This window comes from Mytilus galloprovincialis, chromosome 12, assembly GCF_965363235.1.
Source record: "Mytilus galloprovincialis chromosome 12, xbMytGall1.hap1.1, whole genome shotgun sequence".
Lineage (NCBI taxonomy): Eukaryota > Metazoa > Mollusca > Bivalvia > Mytilida > Mytilidae > Mytilus > Mytilus galloprovincialis.
Genome location: NC_134849.1, coordinates 46,435,078 through 46,455,218, shown reverse-complemented (window position 1 = coordinate 46,455,218; position 20,141 = coordinate 46,435,078). Strand labels below are relative to the sequence as shown.

General features: G+C 32.7%; 1 protein-coding gene across 1 annotated transcript in view; it reads left to right on the top strand.

Moving 5' to 3' along the window:
- Positions 1-20,141, top strand: part of LOC143053964 (replication factor C subunit 1-like) — a 43,734-nt gene extending 23,593 nt beyond the window's left edge. The window contains exons 11-25 of the mRNA XM_076226792.1: positions 1,234-1,413; positions 2,408-2,521; positions 7,448-7,805; positions 8,381-8,484; positions 9,361-9,472; positions 10,091-10,185; positions 10,673-10,810; positions 12,360-12,455; positions 13,442-13,540; positions 14,266-14,420; positions 15,114-15,231; positions 15,862-16,007; positions 17,107-17,320; positions 18,170-18,361; positions 19,186-20,141. Coding sequence (XP_076082907.1) covers positions 1,234-1,413; positions 2,408-2,521; positions 7,448-7,805; positions 8,381-8,484; positions 9,361-9,472; positions 10,091-10,185; positions 10,673-10,810; positions 12,360-12,455; positions 13,442-13,540; positions 14,266-14,420; positions 15,114-15,231; positions 15,862-16,007; positions 17,107-17,320; positions 18,170-18,361; positions 19,186-19,305 — 2,241 coding nt within the window. The 3' untranslated portion in view covers positions 19,306-20,141. The remainder of the gene's footprint in view (positions 1-1,233; positions 1,414-2,407; positions 2,522-7,447; positions 7,806-8,380; positions 8,485-9,360; positions 9,473-10,090; positions 10,186-10,672; positions 10,811-12,359; positions 12,456-13,441; positions 13,541-14,265; positions 14,421-15,113; positions 15,232-15,861; positions 16,008-17,106; positions 17,321-18,169; positions 18,362-19,185) is intronic.

The following is a 20,141-nucleotide window of genomic DNA, read 5'->3' as shown; positions in this document are numbered from 1 at the left end:
AAGAAAGCCGTAACTTTTTTGTTTTAAAAGATAAACACAAATTGTTTTTTGTGAAATAATTGGTAATTTCCGTATTTTAAAAGTATCCTAAAATTTTATGCATTTTTTATTCAGAAATAACTCATATTTATGAAATGGTCATGAATTGAGAAAAAAACGTCATTTTTGGCTGTATATTTATCAAAATTAAAAAAATTGCACTATTTACAGTTTTATAAAACTTGGTCCACATAATCTCCCTGGAAAATGAAACAAAATGTCTTTTTAAAAAATAGGGGTCCATGAACTCGTTTTCAAATTGAATCAGTTTGAATGATAAAAATCAGTCGAAAAAAGCATCTTTTCCCGATATGTCACAGTTTGACGTCGCGAAAACAACATTTTACGTTAGCAACGTCATTACCTCCCCTGTAACTGTATCGTATGTCCTTAATAGTCAATTTTTAACCATTTTTCTCAAATCTTAGTAATCTTTTACATCTTCTCCTCTGAAACTACTTGGCCAAATTACACCAAACTTGGCCAAAATCATCATTGGGGTATCTTGTTTAAAAAATGTGTCCGGTGACCCGGCCAACCATCCAAGATGGCCGCCATGGCTAAAAATAGAACATAGGGGTAAAATGCAGTTTTGGGCTTATAACTCAAAAACCAAAGCATTTAGAGCAAATCTGACAGGGATAAAATTGTGTAACAGGTCAAGATCTATCTGCCCTGAAATTTTCAGATAAATCGGATAACCTATTGTTGGGTTGCTGCCCCTGAATTAGTAATTTTAAGGAAATTTTGCTGTTTTTGGTATTATCTTGAATATTGTTATAGATAGAGATAACTTGTAAACAGCAATAATGTTCAGCTAAGTAAGATCTAGAAATAAGTCAACATGACCAAAATCGTCAGTTGACCCCTTAAGGAGTTGTTGCCCATTTTATTCAATTTTTAACAATTTTCACTAATTTGGTAAATTTTTGTAAATTTTTACAAAATATTTTTCACTGTATCTAAAGGTCCAAGTTTATTATAGATAGAGAAAATTCTAAGTACCAAGAATGTTCAGTAAAGTAAGATCTACAAACACATTACTATCAGCAAAACACAATTTTGTCTTGAATCCATCTGTGTCCTTTGTTTAATATGCACATAGACCAAGGTGAGCGACACAGGCTCTTTAGAGCCTCTAGTTTTATTCTCAGTCAACAGGATGTATTCATTGATTTTACTTAAATGTTTTAGGGTGGAGAAAACTGTCTAGAAGGGTTGACATTTGTGATCACAGGAATTTTAGAGTCACTGGAGCGTGATGACGCTAAACAGCTAGTGGAGAAATATGGTGGTAAAGTGACAACTTCTGTTAGTAAGAAAACATCCTTTATGGTTGTTGGCAGAGATGCAGGGGAAAGTAAACTGGCAAAGGTATAAAAAAAATTAGTAGTATGACAGTTACAGTAATCATCTATTAACCTACTAACCATATCTTTTATCAGTATCTTTTGTATGACTATGCTATACCAAAGTAATTGATTTAATGCTGTTCCAGAAAAATAATGTTTGAGGTCTTTGAAATGCTTGGTATAATAAAAAAAACCAAAATAAGACCAAGTCACTGTTCAAAGGGAGATAACCTAAGATAGATTTGATAAAGTACATGTTTTGTACCACACTTATTGTTGATGCACTTTAGATACATTTCTTTCTCTACCTTTTCTATCTCTCTATTTCTTACATGTCATCTTTCCTAAATTATGTTATATTTTATTGATTGGTTTTTCTTCCATGTTTTTAATCATTTATTACATTGACTCTTCATTGGTTTATTAAAACAAAATATTGTATTTTAAAGGTATAAGGATCACACTACAACCTTCAACAATGAGCAAAACCCATATCTATTGCAAGCTATAATAGGATCATAATGACACATGTAAAACAATTCAAACAAAAAATTAACAGACAGATTTCTGTTCAGAACAAAATACTAATTTGATATACAGCAACAAATGACAACCAATGTATTAGGGCTATTCCAGAAAAAAATGTATGGGGGGGTTGGAAGGCAGTTTTTGTCAGCACCCGCCACCCAGACAATTGTAATTGAGAATTATAGTGCATTATAGTGTGAAAAGTTGCTCTGATACCCATCACCCATGTATTATTAATACAATGTGCCTTCCAACCCCCCCCCCCCCCACCATACATTTTTTTCTGGAATAGCCCTTACAAGCTCCCGACTTTAGGCACATACAGAATATCTTGAGGTTAAACATGTCAGCATGATATTATTTGGTATACTGCTACTTACCTATTGTCATTTCATATCTTCTTTTATTTGGTTTGAAATAATTTATAAAAATACTATTAAACAAAAGGAATTTATACTTGTCTTATTTTATATATCGATATTTTACAGGCCAGAAGTTGTGGAACTAAACAGATAAGTGAAGATGAACTTTTAGATCTAATAAGAACAAGACCTGGCAAGAAATCAAAGTATGAACTTCAGGCAGAGGAATCATTTAAAAAGGTCAGTGATATTGGTAGTTTGATTCACTTTTCATATGTGCTATAGATATGAAAATGGAAACATCTAATTTCTAAATCAATTTATTTTGGAAGGCTATGTTTATATTTTTTATGAAAATAATTTTTTTTTAAAGATAACATTTTGTTTCCCTATTTATAACAAAGTAATAGAAAATGGAAGAATATGAGGTATTCATCAGTGACAAAATCAGTACATGCACAGCAAAAATCGCACAAAAAGCAAAGGAACAATGATTTTATTGCTGTTCTACATCTCTAAATCAATGAGTCCTTCAACACAGACCATAATTATTTCACCTCTCTGCAAGTTTAAGGTGGCCTCCAGCATGTAGAGAGGAACTCTTTGCAAAAATAATTTGAATAGACTTTGTAAAATGTAACCCCTTCAAACTTGGCCTGGTAATAAAAGGACATACTGGAAAGTAGTACATATTTAAAGCAAAATAGTTCCTACACATGGGTGTAGATTTAAAACTATGCAGAATATATTTTAGTAAATAAGATATCAGATGAAAGGTGAAGCAGGGATCTCCATGGCCTGTTTAATGATGGCGCCCCGCCATCGTTAAATTGTCTTCCACCATCGTTCAAAACTGTTATCGTTTTTATAGCAAAACGCCACTTATTAGCAATTATAATCAAATGCATGTAATTGCATAACCCTCAGGCTTTTTTTTATATTATAATCCAATACAGTTCTAGATATCCGGATTAAGATCGCTAATCACTTGTACCTGAGCTTGTACAGGTAGATCAACAAACCAGACAGGAGAATAATTTCTGAAAATAGACGATTCATTTGTCGAATTTTTATGCAGTTAAGCTGCATTATGCGAGTACCCTAGATTTGTGTTCTACCCAATAAATCCTGAAATACTTGCCATTGTTATTATCTAGCTTGTTACTATGTTATATATAACTAATTGAACACTTTTTTAATACTTTTTATTCTGGATTACAAAAAAAATGACCAGAAAAACCTTAAATGATCGTCGATTTATCCAAAAGTTTTAAAGTTACACATAGGAAGTAGTGCTTATTAAAAATCCTTGTGTAGTTCATTATGACTTGTGTTTTTAGCTAAGATGTCAAAGAACAATTGTATGAAATATTTAATCGCCGAAAATTTCTTAAGACAAGCAGTTTAGATTTCCTAAATGACAAAAGTCGTAGGAATATTGTTTGTCATCAATACGTAGTACAACTACGTCAGTAGTCTATTATATAATTCAACTGTTCATGCTGTTGGCGGCAATTTCAAATTAGAAAAAGAAATTTTCGTAGCTTTTCAATTTGGAGGCAGGTGTGCAAATTAGCAGTGGTCCTAGACCTTCCACTTTTGCAAGTGGAATTTCGACTAGGATAGTTGGTTTCTAGCTACGCCCGACGTAGTCGCCTTACATTTGAATGAAAATAAGAAATTACTTTGCAAACCTTTTCACCATGTTCACCAAAGTCTCCAATTAAACGAGCTAAAAACTTATTTTTATCATTATTATTCATGACGGCGATGTTTATTTTGTTCAACCGCTAGCTTTATACAGAAAATTACCGACAAATATTGTATAAATTCGAGTAAAATCGTATCTGATTGACAAAAACAACATTGTAAACACATAACAATGGCGGCCGTGAAGACAAAATTTTACAAAATCGGATCCGATTCCGGAAGCGGATAAGGGTAATTCCGGGTTTGACGATCATTTACAAAATAAATCCAAGCAGGTGAAAAAATACATCTATGCATGGTAAATGAATATAAACACTAGTATTGTAAACCAAAAGATATATGTAAAAGAAAGAAACAGCAGAAACATATTTTATTCAAAAACTAAAAATTACTTTTTGATAAATTTTAATTTAAAAATCCAATACAACGTGACAGCTGGGAACAGTATATCTAACAATATACATGTTCATGGTCACAGTCTAAATTTTCTTTATAAATGATAAATCATGATAATGCATGTGAGATGCTTTTAAAGTGTAAACATATTACTGCAATTTCCAGGGGCTATTTGTTTTTTTCTCAATTTTGAAGGGTCAATTAAGGTAGCTGAAAGTTTCATTCTTTAGTTTCATAAATAATGCAACTATATTATATATACCTTAATGTAAGTAAATCATATGATGGCATTCTTTAGGCCACTCTACCCCTCCTGTTTGATAATTTGGAACAATGGCGGATCCAGCCATTTTAAAAAGGGGGGGTTCCCAACCCAGAGTAAAGGGGGGTGGTTCCAACTATATGCTCCCATTCAAATGCATTGATCGGCCAAAAAAAGGGAGGGGTTCCAACCCCCGGAACCCCCCCTGGATCCGCCACTGTGGAAACGGTCGAGCTCCCTACCCCTAAACCATATGTGGGGCAGATCCAGGATTTTAGGTTAGGAGGGGCGCAAACTTAAATTTTTGCTGAGCAGAGCGAGGCTAAAAAAAAATTGAGGTAAAATTATCGGAATTTTCTTTATTAAGCTGAGAAACAACCCATGCTTTGCAAATTTAAGGGGGGGTGCAAGCCCGCAACCCTCCCCCGTCTAAATCCGCCCCTGCATATATTCTAAAAAATGAAATATAGGGGGAGTCCCTGGAGTTACCCCACCCTCCCTGTTTGAGAACTTGGAAACGGTCGAGATCCACACCCCTTAACCATATATATTCATGTTTGTGACAATATGAAAAATCAAATGAAATATAGGAAGAGTCGCTAGGGGTCACCCCACCCCTCCTGTTTTAGAATTTAAAAATGGTCGAGATCCCCATCCCTAAACCATATATATTCATGTATAACAATATAACAAATCAGATGAAAGATAGGGGGAGTCCCTGAGGTCACTGTTCACACTCCTGTTTGAGAACTTGGAAATGGTCAAGATCCATACCCCTAAACCATATATACTCATGTATGGGACAATATAACAAATCAAATGAAATATAAGGGAAGTCCCTGTGGTCATCCCAACCCTCCTGTTTGAGAACTTGGAAACGGTCGAGATCCCCACACCAAAACAATATATATTCATGTATGGATCAATATAACTAATTAAATGAAATATAGGGGGAGTGCCTTGGGTCACCCTACCCTTCCTGTTTGAGAACTTGGAAACCAATGAGATCCCCACCCCTAAACCATATATATTCATGTATGGGACAATATAACAAATAAAATGAAATGTAGGGGAAGTCCCTAGGGTCACCCTACCCCCAGTGGCGGATCCAGAAATATTCATAAGTGGGGCCCACTGACTGACCTAAGAGGGGCCCGCTCCAGTCATGCTTCAGTGATTACCTATATAAGCAACCAAATTTTTTCCCCAAAAGGGGGGGCGGGCCCCCTGCCCCCTAAATCCTCTGCCTACCCCTACCTGTTTGAGAACTTGAAAACCGTTGAGATCCCTACCCCTAAATTTTATATATTCATTTGTATGGGACAAAATAACAAATCATTTACATTTACTATGGGCAAGTCAGTCAGACCTCATCTTTGATCCCTGTTGTAGTGAACATTTGTCTGATTCGTGTCTCATAACTTTTGTACTATAGAACACACACTCAGTTTTCTTTCCAGGGAAACCAGTCCATTCATACTATTACATGTTCATACTACGTCAAATTGAACTTCTAGCAGTCAAATAAAACCAAGGTTAACTACCAAGTAGAACAACTGCAATCATTGGGAACTTGTACCACTGCAGACTCACCATAAAAAATATACATTGATATATGCATTGCTTTTGAAACCATGATAACATATAAATTATTTGCCTTAATAAATAAATCATTAGATAAACATGAATGTACTATATATGAATGTTTAATGTTGAGGCAACATTGCCACAGTTTTCATAATTACGGTTGCCTTGGTTTTTGGTTAACTGCCTTCAGCGCTTACAGCGCTTTGATTCAACTAAGTTTCCGCAAATTTTAAGATAATTTAGATTAAATAAATGAATTGATAATCCAGTTACAAAGATAGCAGTTTAACAAGTCAAACACATGCTTTTATTTTGACTTACGCAATCAGCATCACCCTTTTTTAAGAAGTACAAAATAAGACGTAAAACAGTAATTATTATTTCATCGCAAATAACTCGAATACTGCTGTATTGAATCGATAATATATAGAATTACTTTAAAAGTTTTAAAAAGTAAAAACTTAATATTTCCTGTAAAGAAATATTGTATCGTGAATCCGAATTCATTTCGCAGTTTACAATCAAATTGATACATCCACGTTTCCGGTTTCAATTCAGACTCTAAAGATGCATGTTGCATAGCATCAGTTTGCTAGATAAAGTCATTAAACACCTTTTCATTTGTCATCGTTTGCTAAACATACCTTTTAAACCTTTTACATAACACGTACAAATCGTTTTGTTGTTGCTGCAAATCAGCCATACGGGCAATGGGTTCATGACTTGTGAATTTGACATGTCCGTAAAAAATAAGCTCCACATGATTTTTAACCCCCATAACAATTACCCCAAATAGCAAGAAAACTACATGGGGACCTTCATGACAGCTTTTGGTCAATTTAAACTAAGGGGGGACCATGAAGGCTTGGCCTTTGAATGATTACAAACAGCATTTATTGAAAATATTCTATTTAAAATTCAAATTCAAATAAATATAATTTAAATAAGCAATGAATTAGCATGTTCACCAATCCTTATGTGGAGGGATGAAATACTTTCCATCGCACTACACTGTACGGTGTAGACACGGTTTGTAATGGTGAAAGTTCCGCCATCGTTCAATTTTCATCCATGGAGATCCCTGTGAAGCACTGGTGATTTAGGAAATATTGACTGATAATTTTGAATTATACAAAAATGTATGAATGAAATCTAGAAAGGTGCTGTATATTTACTAATTAAGTTTACATCATATATTTTATTTATTACAGGAACAAGCAGAAAGCCTGAAGAAAAAGGATAGTATTAAAACTAAAACCTCAGAATATTTATCTAAATTTGAAAGGACACCTTCACCGAAAAAACACATGAGCATTGAAATGGAAAATAGTCAAAGTGAAAGTACAATAACTGTTGCTAAAAGTGAAAGTAAAGTGACTGTTGCACAAAGTGAAAGTAAGGATAAAGGAAGTGCCAAACCAGAAGAATCGTTATTATGGGTAGACAAATATAAACCATCAGCAATGAAACAAATTATTGGACAGACAGGAGACAAAAGTAATGCTAAGAAATTGTTGAATTGGTTAAATAACTGGCATAAAAACCGAGCAGCTGGTGTGAAACCTTCAGGTAATTGGCAATGACTCAATAACATGATTTATTAATTACTTGATTGACTTTTTAGGGGGCATTTTAAGTTTCAAGCTTGAGAAAAGAGTAAAATCCTTTACCAAAGGACAAAAGTCAAAATATAATTAAAAAAACCACCAACGAAAATCCCTTAATCTTTACTTGCACTCTAGTTTGAAATATTTTTTAATCACATTAACTTGGGTGGAAATATAAACCAATATATATGGAAGTGTTCCTGAATAAGAAGGAAATTCATGCAAAGACAGGCTGTTAAATGGAAAAACAAACTTTAAAAAAACCTAACTCATGTTAGAACTGTTTGAATGTGGAATCAGTATCAAAGTTGAAGAGAATTAAAAATCAAAGATTCTCAAAAGTTAAAGCTATTTATGCCTGCAGGTAGAACAAATTGTGTCCAATGAAAACAGATTGCTGAGTAAGAAAAAAAATCATTGAAACTTTAAACCAGGACATATTTGAAGTCAAAAATTGACCACAATGTGTCCTATCTGTAATAAGTTTTATGTATTTTCATGACAAAATATGATTTGTAAATTGATGATGTATTTTAGGTAAATTCTTTGGTAAAGATGAGACGGGAGCTGGATTGAGGGCAGCACTGTTGTCTGGACCTCCTGGAATTGGTAAAACTACAACAGCCACTTTAGTTTGTAAGGTAAGGTTACAATACTGTACTTGTAGTTGCAATGTCTCTTATGTCTATTACTGATCATAAAAAAAGATAATACAGTTAGGCCAATTGAAATTAATTGGTAGATTTTCATCCCCGCCCGCCCCTCTGAAATCGTCCCGCCCCGATTTTTGTTATTTTGAAAAATTTTCGATTTCCGGATTTGTTCATCTCCGTTTCATGTAACCGTCAAAAATTGTTTTTCCTTCCAAACTTCCTGTTTCAAATTTGGAAATGAAAATTAAAAAATAAAATCCTCCCACCCGCCCCATTTTTTTCAAAAATTTGGATGAAAATCTACTAATTAATTTTAGTTGGCCTTATGTTCAAAAATGGTAAAACTAGGATTAAAGGAAATAACTGAGAGAGAGAAAGAAAGTGAAAATACAAAAAGACATTCAAACTAAAAGTCTCATTGAACATGTAGAAATGGACAAAGCAATGCAAAATAAAACCAACACAAAAGATGACCCAACATTCCAAATATAAAACTAAACATATAAAGTTCTACCATATGTTGAACAGATTTATACTGGAAAAAGCATTTCTGTTTTGCATTTATGTCTGCCAGGCAATAACTTTAAATGAGAATACATTTTTTTTTTGCAATAACTCAAAAACACTTTGATGAAATCTTATCAAATTTAGATATGTAATTCCCTGTGACTAAATGAAAGACAAGTTCAATTATCATTATTGAGTTGTATACCTTTAAGTAGTAAAAACTTATACTTTGATTTTGACCTTTCCAATAATTAATTTCTGAATCCTACAGAAATTCATTTAGTTCATGCAGGGAAATCTGGTTTGCTGTCAATCTGACAGCCTTTAAATTTTATTTGAAAATTTATTTTTCTATAGGAAGCTGGTTTTTCCTTTGTTGAACTAAATGCATCAGACACTAGATCCAAAAAGAATTTACAGTCCGTTGTGGCAGAGTCATTAAGCAATACTACAATGGTAGATTTTACAGGTATAGATATATCTATAGATAACATACTGTTTATTGCTAAATATTCAGTATTTGTACATTGAGTCATGCATCTGAGTTTATCAAAACTTACTCTATAGCTTTACTTGTTATTTGCTCGTCCTCATTAGTTTGTAAACTTTTTGAAGATCATCTCCCTGCAAAAAAATAATCTATTTTGAATTAAAAAATTGAACATAAAGGTGAACCATTTACCCACTCATTGTGAGAATTTTGAGGTCAGTTTAAGAGAGCCTCTATTGGTAAGCCAATGATATTTGGTATTGTTTTTGGTAAACAACAGTGTTCTTCTGTATAAGCCATGACTTCCAAAACAGTCATATATTTTAGCAGGAATTAATCATGAAAAAACTTTTATGAGGTTATGGTCACATGACAAAATTATGTGCATCAGCTGATAGACTAAACACTGTCAGCAAATCAAAGACGTGTTACATCCAAAATTAAATTGATGCAACGTGATCAGAAAGTGAAACCGTTAAACTATCAAAATTAAACCAAATACATGTCTCATTTATTTACAACAATTTATTACAAGCATTTCATAAAATTCATTTACTTATGGTTTTGCACTTTTTATCAAACTCTAACTTTCATTAGGAGGTCAAGGGTCAAAGACACATGGTCACAAACATTGTTTGGTAATGGATGAAGTTGATGGTATGGCAGGCAATGAAGATAGAGGAGGAATACAGGTATAAAAGTAATGTTAAGTGGTCTATATAAGAATAAGGAGAAGTGGTATGAGTGCCAAAGAGACTTTAATTCACCAGAGAAAGAAGATGTAAATTACTAACTGAAAGGGCTTCGATAACCTTTAAAACAGTAGGACTAAATGTGAAACTATAAAAAAAAACTAAAAAAAAAAAGATTTATGTGGAGGGGAAAACTGGTATATATATAAGACAAACACTAACAAATGACAACCACTGAATTACAGGTGACCTAACCTGTGTCCACTGGAGTTGGCAATAACCTTACCTTAACCTTAATTCTCTCCGTGCCAGAAGTCGCATAAGGCCTCCACGTTTGCAATAAACACTCAATCAATTTGCCAAAAAGTATGTAACTGATCAAAATCCATCTGCAAGACTTGATAAAAAAAAAAGGATAATTTAGAATCTCCGTAGTATTAAGAGTCTTGTATTTTTAAAAGTTTAAGATTTTAATTATCTTTTACAGGAAATGGTAGCATTGATTAAGAACACTAAGATTCCCATTATATGTATGTGTAATGATAGAAACCACCCCAAGATGAGAACATTGTCTAATCATTGCTTTGATCTACGTTTCCAAAGACCCAGAGTAGAACAAATCAAGGTAAATATTTACCTTATATTCAGTTGAAAGAACAGAAAACTTTACTTTGGTTGCTCATTGTTTTTGTATAAAAGAGAGTCAGATATTGTTCATCTGGTTTAATTATCTGACCTTGACCACTTTTCATGGTTCAGTTGTTAACTTTAGGGTTTCATTGTTGTGTCCATTTCACAGATATTTGAAGCAATAGGTTAACTGTATTTGATGTATATATATCAGGGCTTCCAAAAAACATTTGAGCCAGCCGGACATTTTATATCTGATCCCGATTTTAATCCCTTAAGACTAAGTCACAATTATGGTAATCAGATGGCCATTCCAATGATAATGACATTAGATTAAAAAACGATTTTAAACTTTACTTTGTTTTGGATGTTTGGATGTAAACTGTTAAATTGGCAGTGCATCATTCAAAGTGTGCACTTCAGCGTGCTCATATCTGCCATAGACTCTTTATTTGTGCAAAATGACATGTCAAAAACTTCATTTTCGTTTTGAAATTCATGTTTTTCTAAAACCGGATGTTGACTTGACAATGGTAAAACATGGACCGTAAACGGATACGTAAAATCCGTGTACGTTTGCAAAGCATGACTGAGTGAAGAAGCTCTTTCCACGTTATTTCTTCAACAAAATGCTTGAAATGAACGTTAAGATACAGGTATCAATGATAATTTTAGCATTTTGAAGAAATAAAGGATGCATGATTAAATTTCCCACCTTTGCACATGTGTACACGTGTTCTAGTTCATTCGACGTAGTTCTGACGATTTTTCATTTAAACCTTTTAAATTTTTTTATCAAATCATGTAGATAAACTAATTTCTTATAATTTTAATCTTTTGGACTAAATCAATGAGCTACAAACCGCTGAAATGTAAGAAAATAATTGTGAATAGACCGATCGATTTATACGAGGTCCGGTACTGAACATAGTTTTACCTGTCAACTGAACAGGTAGATATTACCTGTCCAACAACTAATTAGCCTTGATTAAAATTAGAAAGTATTGTGGTAGGGGTTGTTTTGATAGTAATTAATCATCATGTCACTTTTATGACCGGAAATGTGTAGATGTTAACGGCAAAAGGTTGGGTCAAAAAGATCGTGACTTATGTTAAAATGACCGAAAAAGCCTTGAAAACTAAAATGTATATGACCGTTTCATGCTTTGCCCAGCCAAACTTTTACCGGACATTAATCAAATGTCCGGAATATATGACCGTTTTGGAAGCCCTGATATATATAGAATGATTGAAAAATGTAACTTTCAGTCTGTCATTGACCTAATTTTCAAGGATCATTGATAATGTTAAGATAATGTGATACATGTACCTGTAGTTACACCTTTATCTGAAAGACTTTTAGTATGAAATTCTATCATGATCATTAAAACAAGTGAGATATTTCAGCTTATGCACACTTAATGTTTCTGTTCTAACTTTATAGACAAACATGATACCTACATATATAGACTTTGAAGAAGGTCTTTAAGTTATATGATTTATTTCTAATGAAATTAGACTTATTGGTATTATATTTTTTATAGGCAGCCATGATGTCTCTAGCCTTTAAAGAAGGTCTCAAAGTTCCGCCACCTGCTTTGAATGAGATTATACTGGCATCAAATCAAGATATCAGACAGGTATGTATGGGCGCATTGCATTTGCCCCAATTTTTCAAAAAATCTGATCTTTTATTTGCGCCACAAGGTTATGTTTCATTTGCGCCAAAATATAAAAACTTCATTTGCGCCATTTCACAGGTAATATATAATGGAAAAGTCAAATATTCATTGCTTTATCGTGAATAAGATTTGTTTCTACAGTATTTCTGTTGGATAGATGTCTATACTCGTTTCTAATACAAAACTGAGGTTTAGAATTATAAAATGTTCACATGATTGAGGTTTATAGATTGACATTGTCAGTTCAAAGACCAGCAGAGGAAATAAGTCCGTTTTTTTTAATGATCACACATACAGTTTATAGCTTATCATATGCATCATATTAAAAATTGTTTAGGTGTACCATAAAACTAGCCAAGCCAGAATAGCAACTGATATGGACAGAATTATAACTTGACTATATAGTGTACATGGTGTATAATGCTTTGAACTTTCTCATAATTTTACTCCTTTTTAGATGTGTTCAAACTTACAGAGCTGTGTACTGTTTTATGATGACTGATTTCTGAGGAATATGTTTTATTATGAAAACAAAAAGTGTCTTTGTCATTGGAAGTGTTTTTTGAAAAAAAAACATTTCATCTATACTATATAGCTATTAACCTTTATTATTGGCGCAAATGAAATATGGTTTGTGGCACAAATGAAATACCAATTGATGAAAAAGCAAAGGACCGGTTTGTATTGTATTAAAAGGCTAATGCAAAAAGAAAAATGTATTGAGGGGTCGGGAGGCTAATTTGGCAGAAAAAACTGCAATCATAGAATTATGATTGATTATTCCTTAATCATGTGGTACATCTATCCAAACATCTAAAGTATTTTTATTTAAGTGCCTCTTAATCTGCTCTGTGTAGTCAATTATTGAAGATAAGAGTTTGGGAGCTTTTCTGAGAGTATTGAACGATAAAAATATATATGTTAACATATTTTTTTGTTTACAGGTTATCCATAATTTATCCATGTGGTCAGCCTCTAACAAGACGATGACCTATGAACAAACAAAGAAAGATGCTGAAATGGCAAAGAAGGATATGCATTTGGTAAATTTTAGCTAACGTATCAACAGTTTGAAATATGTTTTCTATATTTAGAAATATCTTAACTACCTTGAGTTAAAATTAGATATTTCTAATGTCTTCAACAGTAGTAGAAATGTTATTAGACGGCAGGAAAACAAATAATAACTCCATCATTAAAATTATCCAATGGTATTGTTTTAATGATAAGAAAATGTGGTATGATCGCAGTGAGACAATTTTCCACCAGAAATTAAATAATGTAGAAGTTTGGCACTTTAGGTCACACAAAATTTTGAAAAGATGTTATATTTTGTGAGGAATTTGATTATCTGATTTTAAGCAAATGGGCTCAGAAAAACAGGCTATTAAAAATTTATTTGGTAAAAGTTTTACAGAATACATCAAATAGCAACATTTTAACATTTTTTCTCTTTATGAAGGTTTCCAAGCTGTGAGGTACCTTTTGTTATCTGGATTTGGTTACTAAGTTTTCAGGATTTCCCCAGCATATCTGAATTCTGTCAGTAGTAAAAGACACCAACAATGGTTGTGTAGAAAAAAAAATGATATTGCTATTTCATTTATCGTATGGGTCTATAAAAATCTCACCCTAGCCCCTTTTGTGTGTTGAATTATTGGACAGCATTTGTGTTAGCTAATATAATTCATTGTAATGCATGTTAATGTTCCAAGCTATTATAAAATATCAATTTTCTAATAATAGTTTTCTGTTCCTGTAATTATAGGGTCCATTTGAGGTTTGTCGGAAGGTATTTGCTGGAGGAGCTGAAACAGCTGGGATGACATTAAACGACAAATCAGACTTATTCTTCCACGATTACAGTTTTGGGCCACTTTTTGTGCAAGAAAATTATATTCATGTTGTGCCATATGCTGCAAAGTAAGTTTTTATACCGCAGCCATCTTTAAGGGGGCATTAAGTGCCACCCTTGTCTTTTCATAAGAACACCCCAAAATTAGTTTCTGTTCTCTAAATATAGTTTGCATCAACCAATTCTAATGAAACTTGTACACAATGCTTATTACTTTTAAACACAGATCAAGTCTGAATTTGGATGGTATCACTTTCACATCTCTCTTGTAATGACCCTTTATAACTTTATATGCAAGCAGTCTGTGTCCCATAAACACATTCTCAATTTTTTCAAAGTTTAATAGAATTGAGAGTTCTATTGAATTCTAATTTCATGGAATATTAAAAACTATGGCTAAAAGAATAATTTGGTCAAACAGAGGAAATGTCTAATTCTCTTCAAGAAAATTGTCTTTATTGGTGCCTTACAAACCATCAATATTTGGACACTATTTTCTAGCACATTTACAATACAAGTTCTTGAAATAAAGGTGTATTTTGTTATCCAAATTCCTCTTGCAGTAAAATAATAACATTTTTTAAACAAAACAAAAAAAATGAATTACTTTCCTTATTTGAAATACCAGTTGTTAAAGGAATAATATTCCTTCTGATATTTTTAGCCTTCAAGGTTTGCAAAAAATAAATTTTTGGATGTAATTTAACTATAAAAGATAAATACTGTCACTAAAACAAACTTTATCTTTATTTCCTTTTCAGAGGAAATGTAGGTAAACATTTATCCCAGTTGTCAAGAGCAGCAGATAGTTTATGTGATGGAGATTTAGTAGATAAATGTGTCAGAACTGGACAACAATGGGGATTATTACCCACTCAGGTTTGTATGAATACCAATGTACCTGTTAGATATTACTATTGATTGATTGTTGTTTGTAAAATGTCCAGTAGCAAGTATTTCGAGCATATTCTGGACTACAACACATTAACCATTAATCTGATAGAATGGTTCTAAACTAAGGTTGATCTGGGATAGAGGACTTCAAAAGGTTATCTATGTCTAGAAAAAAGATATTGGGATTTGTTAAATAGGATAAAAAAAGTTCAGAACATATCACATAGGTTTTCAAGATAGTCACAAATGTATTTATAGATTGGTGAATTTCTGAAATAGAAGGATTATTTCAAAACATAATGATAATAGAAATATACTTAGATACAAAATATGGAAGCATTTAAACTAATTCTATGTGAATATAGAAACAATATATCATTTGGTTGAGACTCTTTATTATTAGAATAATATAAATGATTTTTATTTTATTGCACCAGATGCAATTAAACAATTAATGTCTCTTCAGTGATGCTCAAGGCCAATATATTTGAAAACCAAACTTGGAACAGCAAATCAAATCAAATTACACCTAAAGTAAAGCTAAATCTGACAAAGCATGAGGGAGATATATATATTCCTTAATTTAAAATAATTCCTAATTGTCTTTTTCTATAGGCTATATATGCCAGTGTGATACCTGGCGAGCACATGAGAGGAGGTATGTCACAGATGATACAGTTTCCTCAGTGGCTGGGTAAAAATTCCAGTACAGGAAAACATGATAGAATCTTACAGGAATTACAAACTCACATGAGATTAAAGTAAGTCACAATTCAAAACTTTAAAATTTGCCCAAGTTTTTTCCTTTCACAGAAGAATTTCGAACGGCAGCTTAAAATGCAATACTTATATCCCCCTCTGTCAAAGTAAAGATGTTATTATTGTATCTATTTAACCAACAGTTTGTATGTATGTTTGTTTATTTGACAGTTGACTTTTTCAAAATCAATGAGGGCTGTTTCATTAAAACATACATGACACCCGGCCAGCAAAGGCATTTTGAAGTTATCACCCATAGAAAGTAGTTTTGGAGACCAGCATTCATTTTAAATGTGTACACAATATGATACTCACCTATCCATATTGGTAAATTGCCTTCATTTGGTCCCATGTTATTCTTGAATGAAACAGACCTGACTGGAATTTTTGAAAATTATAGATGGCTTCTGGCATTGTGCACTTCCTATTTTATTGTTTGATTTGATCAATCTTCAAGGTTTTCCAAAGCAAAACATGAATTAAATCATGCAGTATCTGCAAACATGACAAATAGTTGTGGACATGTTATTCACAGCTCCTACACTACTGAATGTATTTCGATATAATAAAATCTAAGAAGCTTTTACATCAAGCTATTGTGGATCTGGTAACTAGTATTGTTTATTGGATTGTGTGAATTTGTGAACTCTTTTGACAGTTTCTTGTTTTGAATTGTGATGAGGTTGTTCAGAGTACACTAAGGTTTGCCTTTTGCAGTGGTGACACCAGTGTTGATAACAAAGCAGACAGCTTTGATTCTCATATGGTAAAATGACATGTATGTCATACTCTGAATATGGATTGTGTATGCCCTGGGGTGTCAATCCTACATGTTTAAATTGTCCTCTAAGTCATTTTGTTTTACATGTTTCACATCAAACATTACCTTCTTCTTGTGAAACGACCATACCTTATTGTATAAATTGAAATTCAACAAGCGAATCAATTGCATTTTGCATATTTTATTAGCTTGTTTCTTTTCACAAAATTGGAATGACCAAAGAATTTTTAACACCATAAATACATAAAAAGAATACTGCTACATTTGTCTATAGTATCACATTGTCAAAATATTTTTTTAAGTATACTACTCTTTTACAGCGTATCATGTGACAAAAGAGGATTGAACATGGATTATCTCCCTTTCATGAGGACCAGTTTGACCAATCCACTTATTAAAAATGATGCAGAGGGAGTCCCTGATGTCATCAAACTAATGGATGATTATGACATCATTAAAGAAGACTTTGATAATATCATGGAGGTGTCTAAATGGCCAAATAGTAAAGACCCAATGTCTAAACTGGCTCCAAAGGTTTGTAATAAGATCTGATACACTTTGTTGTATGTTCATATACAGCCTAAATGTTAATGAGTCAGCAAACTGAGAATCCAAGCTAAAAAAGATAATGCACAGAGAGGTCACCATATGGAGTTTAGCATTAGACTTATGCTCATGCTGTATGGCAAGCTCCAAATTATTCAGTCATTCTAAAAGTGCAACAAGATATAAAAAAATGTTCTTTAACTTGTATGTTTTGTAATGTAAACAAACCAAACTATTCAAAGTGAATTGCAGTTTACACTTTACTTCGATTTTCAATTTTTCAGTTGCATGGAAATTCTTTATTTATTATAAAAAAGAAGATGTGGTAGGATTGCCAATGAGACAACTCTCCACAAGAGACCAAAATGACACAGAAATTAACAACTTAAGTCACTGTGCGTCCTTCAACAATTAGCAAAGCTCATACTGCATAGTCAGCTATAAAATGCCTTGAAATGACCATGTAAAACAATTCAAACGAGAAAACTAACAGCCTTATTTATTTTAAAAAATGAATGAAAAACAAATAAGTAACACATAAACAAACGACAACCACTGAATTACAGGCTCCGAACTTGGGACAGGCACATACAAACATCCCAACCCTCCCCTAACCTTGGACAGTGGTATAACAGTACAACATAAGAATGAACTATAAAAATAAGTTGAAAAAGGCTTAACTCATCAGATGGACAAAAATACAAGTGGAAGTGGCCGGGTACTTGTACATCCCAACAACAAAAATTCATAAAGGTTTGCCAAATGATCTATTTATGATACATGTATTAGAAGAATGTGATCAAATTATTATAAGTATGTATTCTTCAATATTTGCAGACAAAGGCAGCATTTACCAGAACATACAATAAAGAAGTCCATATGACACCATATGCTACGGGTGTTGTGATGAAGAAGAAGCGAGGTGGTGGTGCCGCAGCAACAGAAGATGATATGTATGGTGAGGAAGACAGGGCACCATCATCGAGTGACGAGGAAGGAGAGAAAATTGATCTTGACACAATGATAAAAGTAAGATAATTTCTGAGTTGATAATTTGATTATTAAAAAGGTTTTCAAATGTTTTGAAATTTCAGTTAAAAAAAGTTGCATTATGTGATGGTAAATATCACATTCTTGAATTCATATTTTATTGAATTTTGTTTTTGATATAAAGAGCTTACATGTACAAAATATAAAACAGGAGACGAACCTTGGACAAAAAACAAAGGTCTGCCAGGACATGACAGAATTGATATGAAAATTTGGATAGAGAATAAAACGTTAACTTTAAACCATTTAAAAAATATTCAGTTAATGAGTCTTACTTTGGTTTGAGAGGAAATAATGGGAGATGATGGTATTAAAATCTGTCAGATTTAAAAAATGCAGAAAAAGGGTGGTATGTGTTTTGACTAGTAAATGAATAACAAATGAAAGTAAGCCAACAATTATTAAAACACTGAAAAGACCAAAAAGCATCACAATTTATAGGGTTATGTTTCTTCAGAAATTAAAAGAATGCAAATTGTTACATTAAGAAGCTCAGACTTTCTTTTCTTCATTGATATATGAACTATGTGTTGGTGCTTTTTCTTTATATCTAGGCCTTTTGAGTGTATTATGTCATGTTGTGTTATAGAAATGTATTTGTATTTATTGCACTGATAAGCTTAAAGTAATAAAGAATTGAGTGGGAAGCTGTCAGCACTTCATTAGTCTTGTGTCATCCCTGTCACAAATTGTCTGTTTAAGTTGTAAATTCAAGTTCATTCATGAGTACTAATGGTTCTTTAAAAGAAGAAATAAATGTTGATAGATTTTTCAGTAGGAATAATATATATTTTATATTGTAGATCAAGAAGAAAGAAAATAAGGATGCAGCTAAAAAGAAAACTGCTGAAAAGAAAACAAAGGCTGCAAGTGCAAAGACTGCAAATTCAAAGGGCAAAGGTCGTGGAAAGGGAAAAAGCTAGCATTTGAATTTTCTTAAACTTTCACTTATGAATTTGAAGTTACACAGATATTAGTAACCTTATTTTGAAATGCATGTTTATGAATGAATCAGTGTGAAAGAATCATTTATAATTTGGAATATGCTAGAATGTTTGATTTGACAAAAAAAGGTATTGCATGTGTCCAGAAGTGATTTTTCATTAGGACTATTCCATTAAAATGGACAATGGAGGATAGGCAAGGACTTTGGACTACCAATGTACCTTCTTTGAGTTCCACATATATCAACCCTGAATGAGGGTCTGATTAGGGGTTCACTGAATAGATAAAAAGTGCAGAATAAAGAAAAATCAGCATAATTTGGAAGAAAATAGAATAATGGAGTTCTAAAATATAAACAATAGAGAATGATGGGCCAAAACATTAAAGAATACTGAATTAAAGGACCTCCAATCCAGAAGCCCAAGGATTTCCTACAACCAATGTCTGCCATTCATGCCCTACCCCAATCATTTTACTGTAATAGCCCCAATCAAAACCTGATTGTTTGTGGCAATACATCAAATATCAAGGCTGTTGTATCTGATAATCACCTGGGAGCCCTCGTCACAATAGTTGGTTTTGTATCTGAGAATTACGATTGTGTCCTATTCCTTATTGTGACATATACCAGTCTTAAATTCTCATGGATGGCAACGCATGCTTAGCAGCAGATTTGTATCCTGTCTTCTCTTGTCTGTCTTAATATATTCAGAACAGATTTACAAATTTTTAACATTAGTAAACTACTTTTGCCTCTCATTTTCATGGAAGAGGTAATTGTTTTCAAATACTGTTCTAGGTGACAAAACAAGGA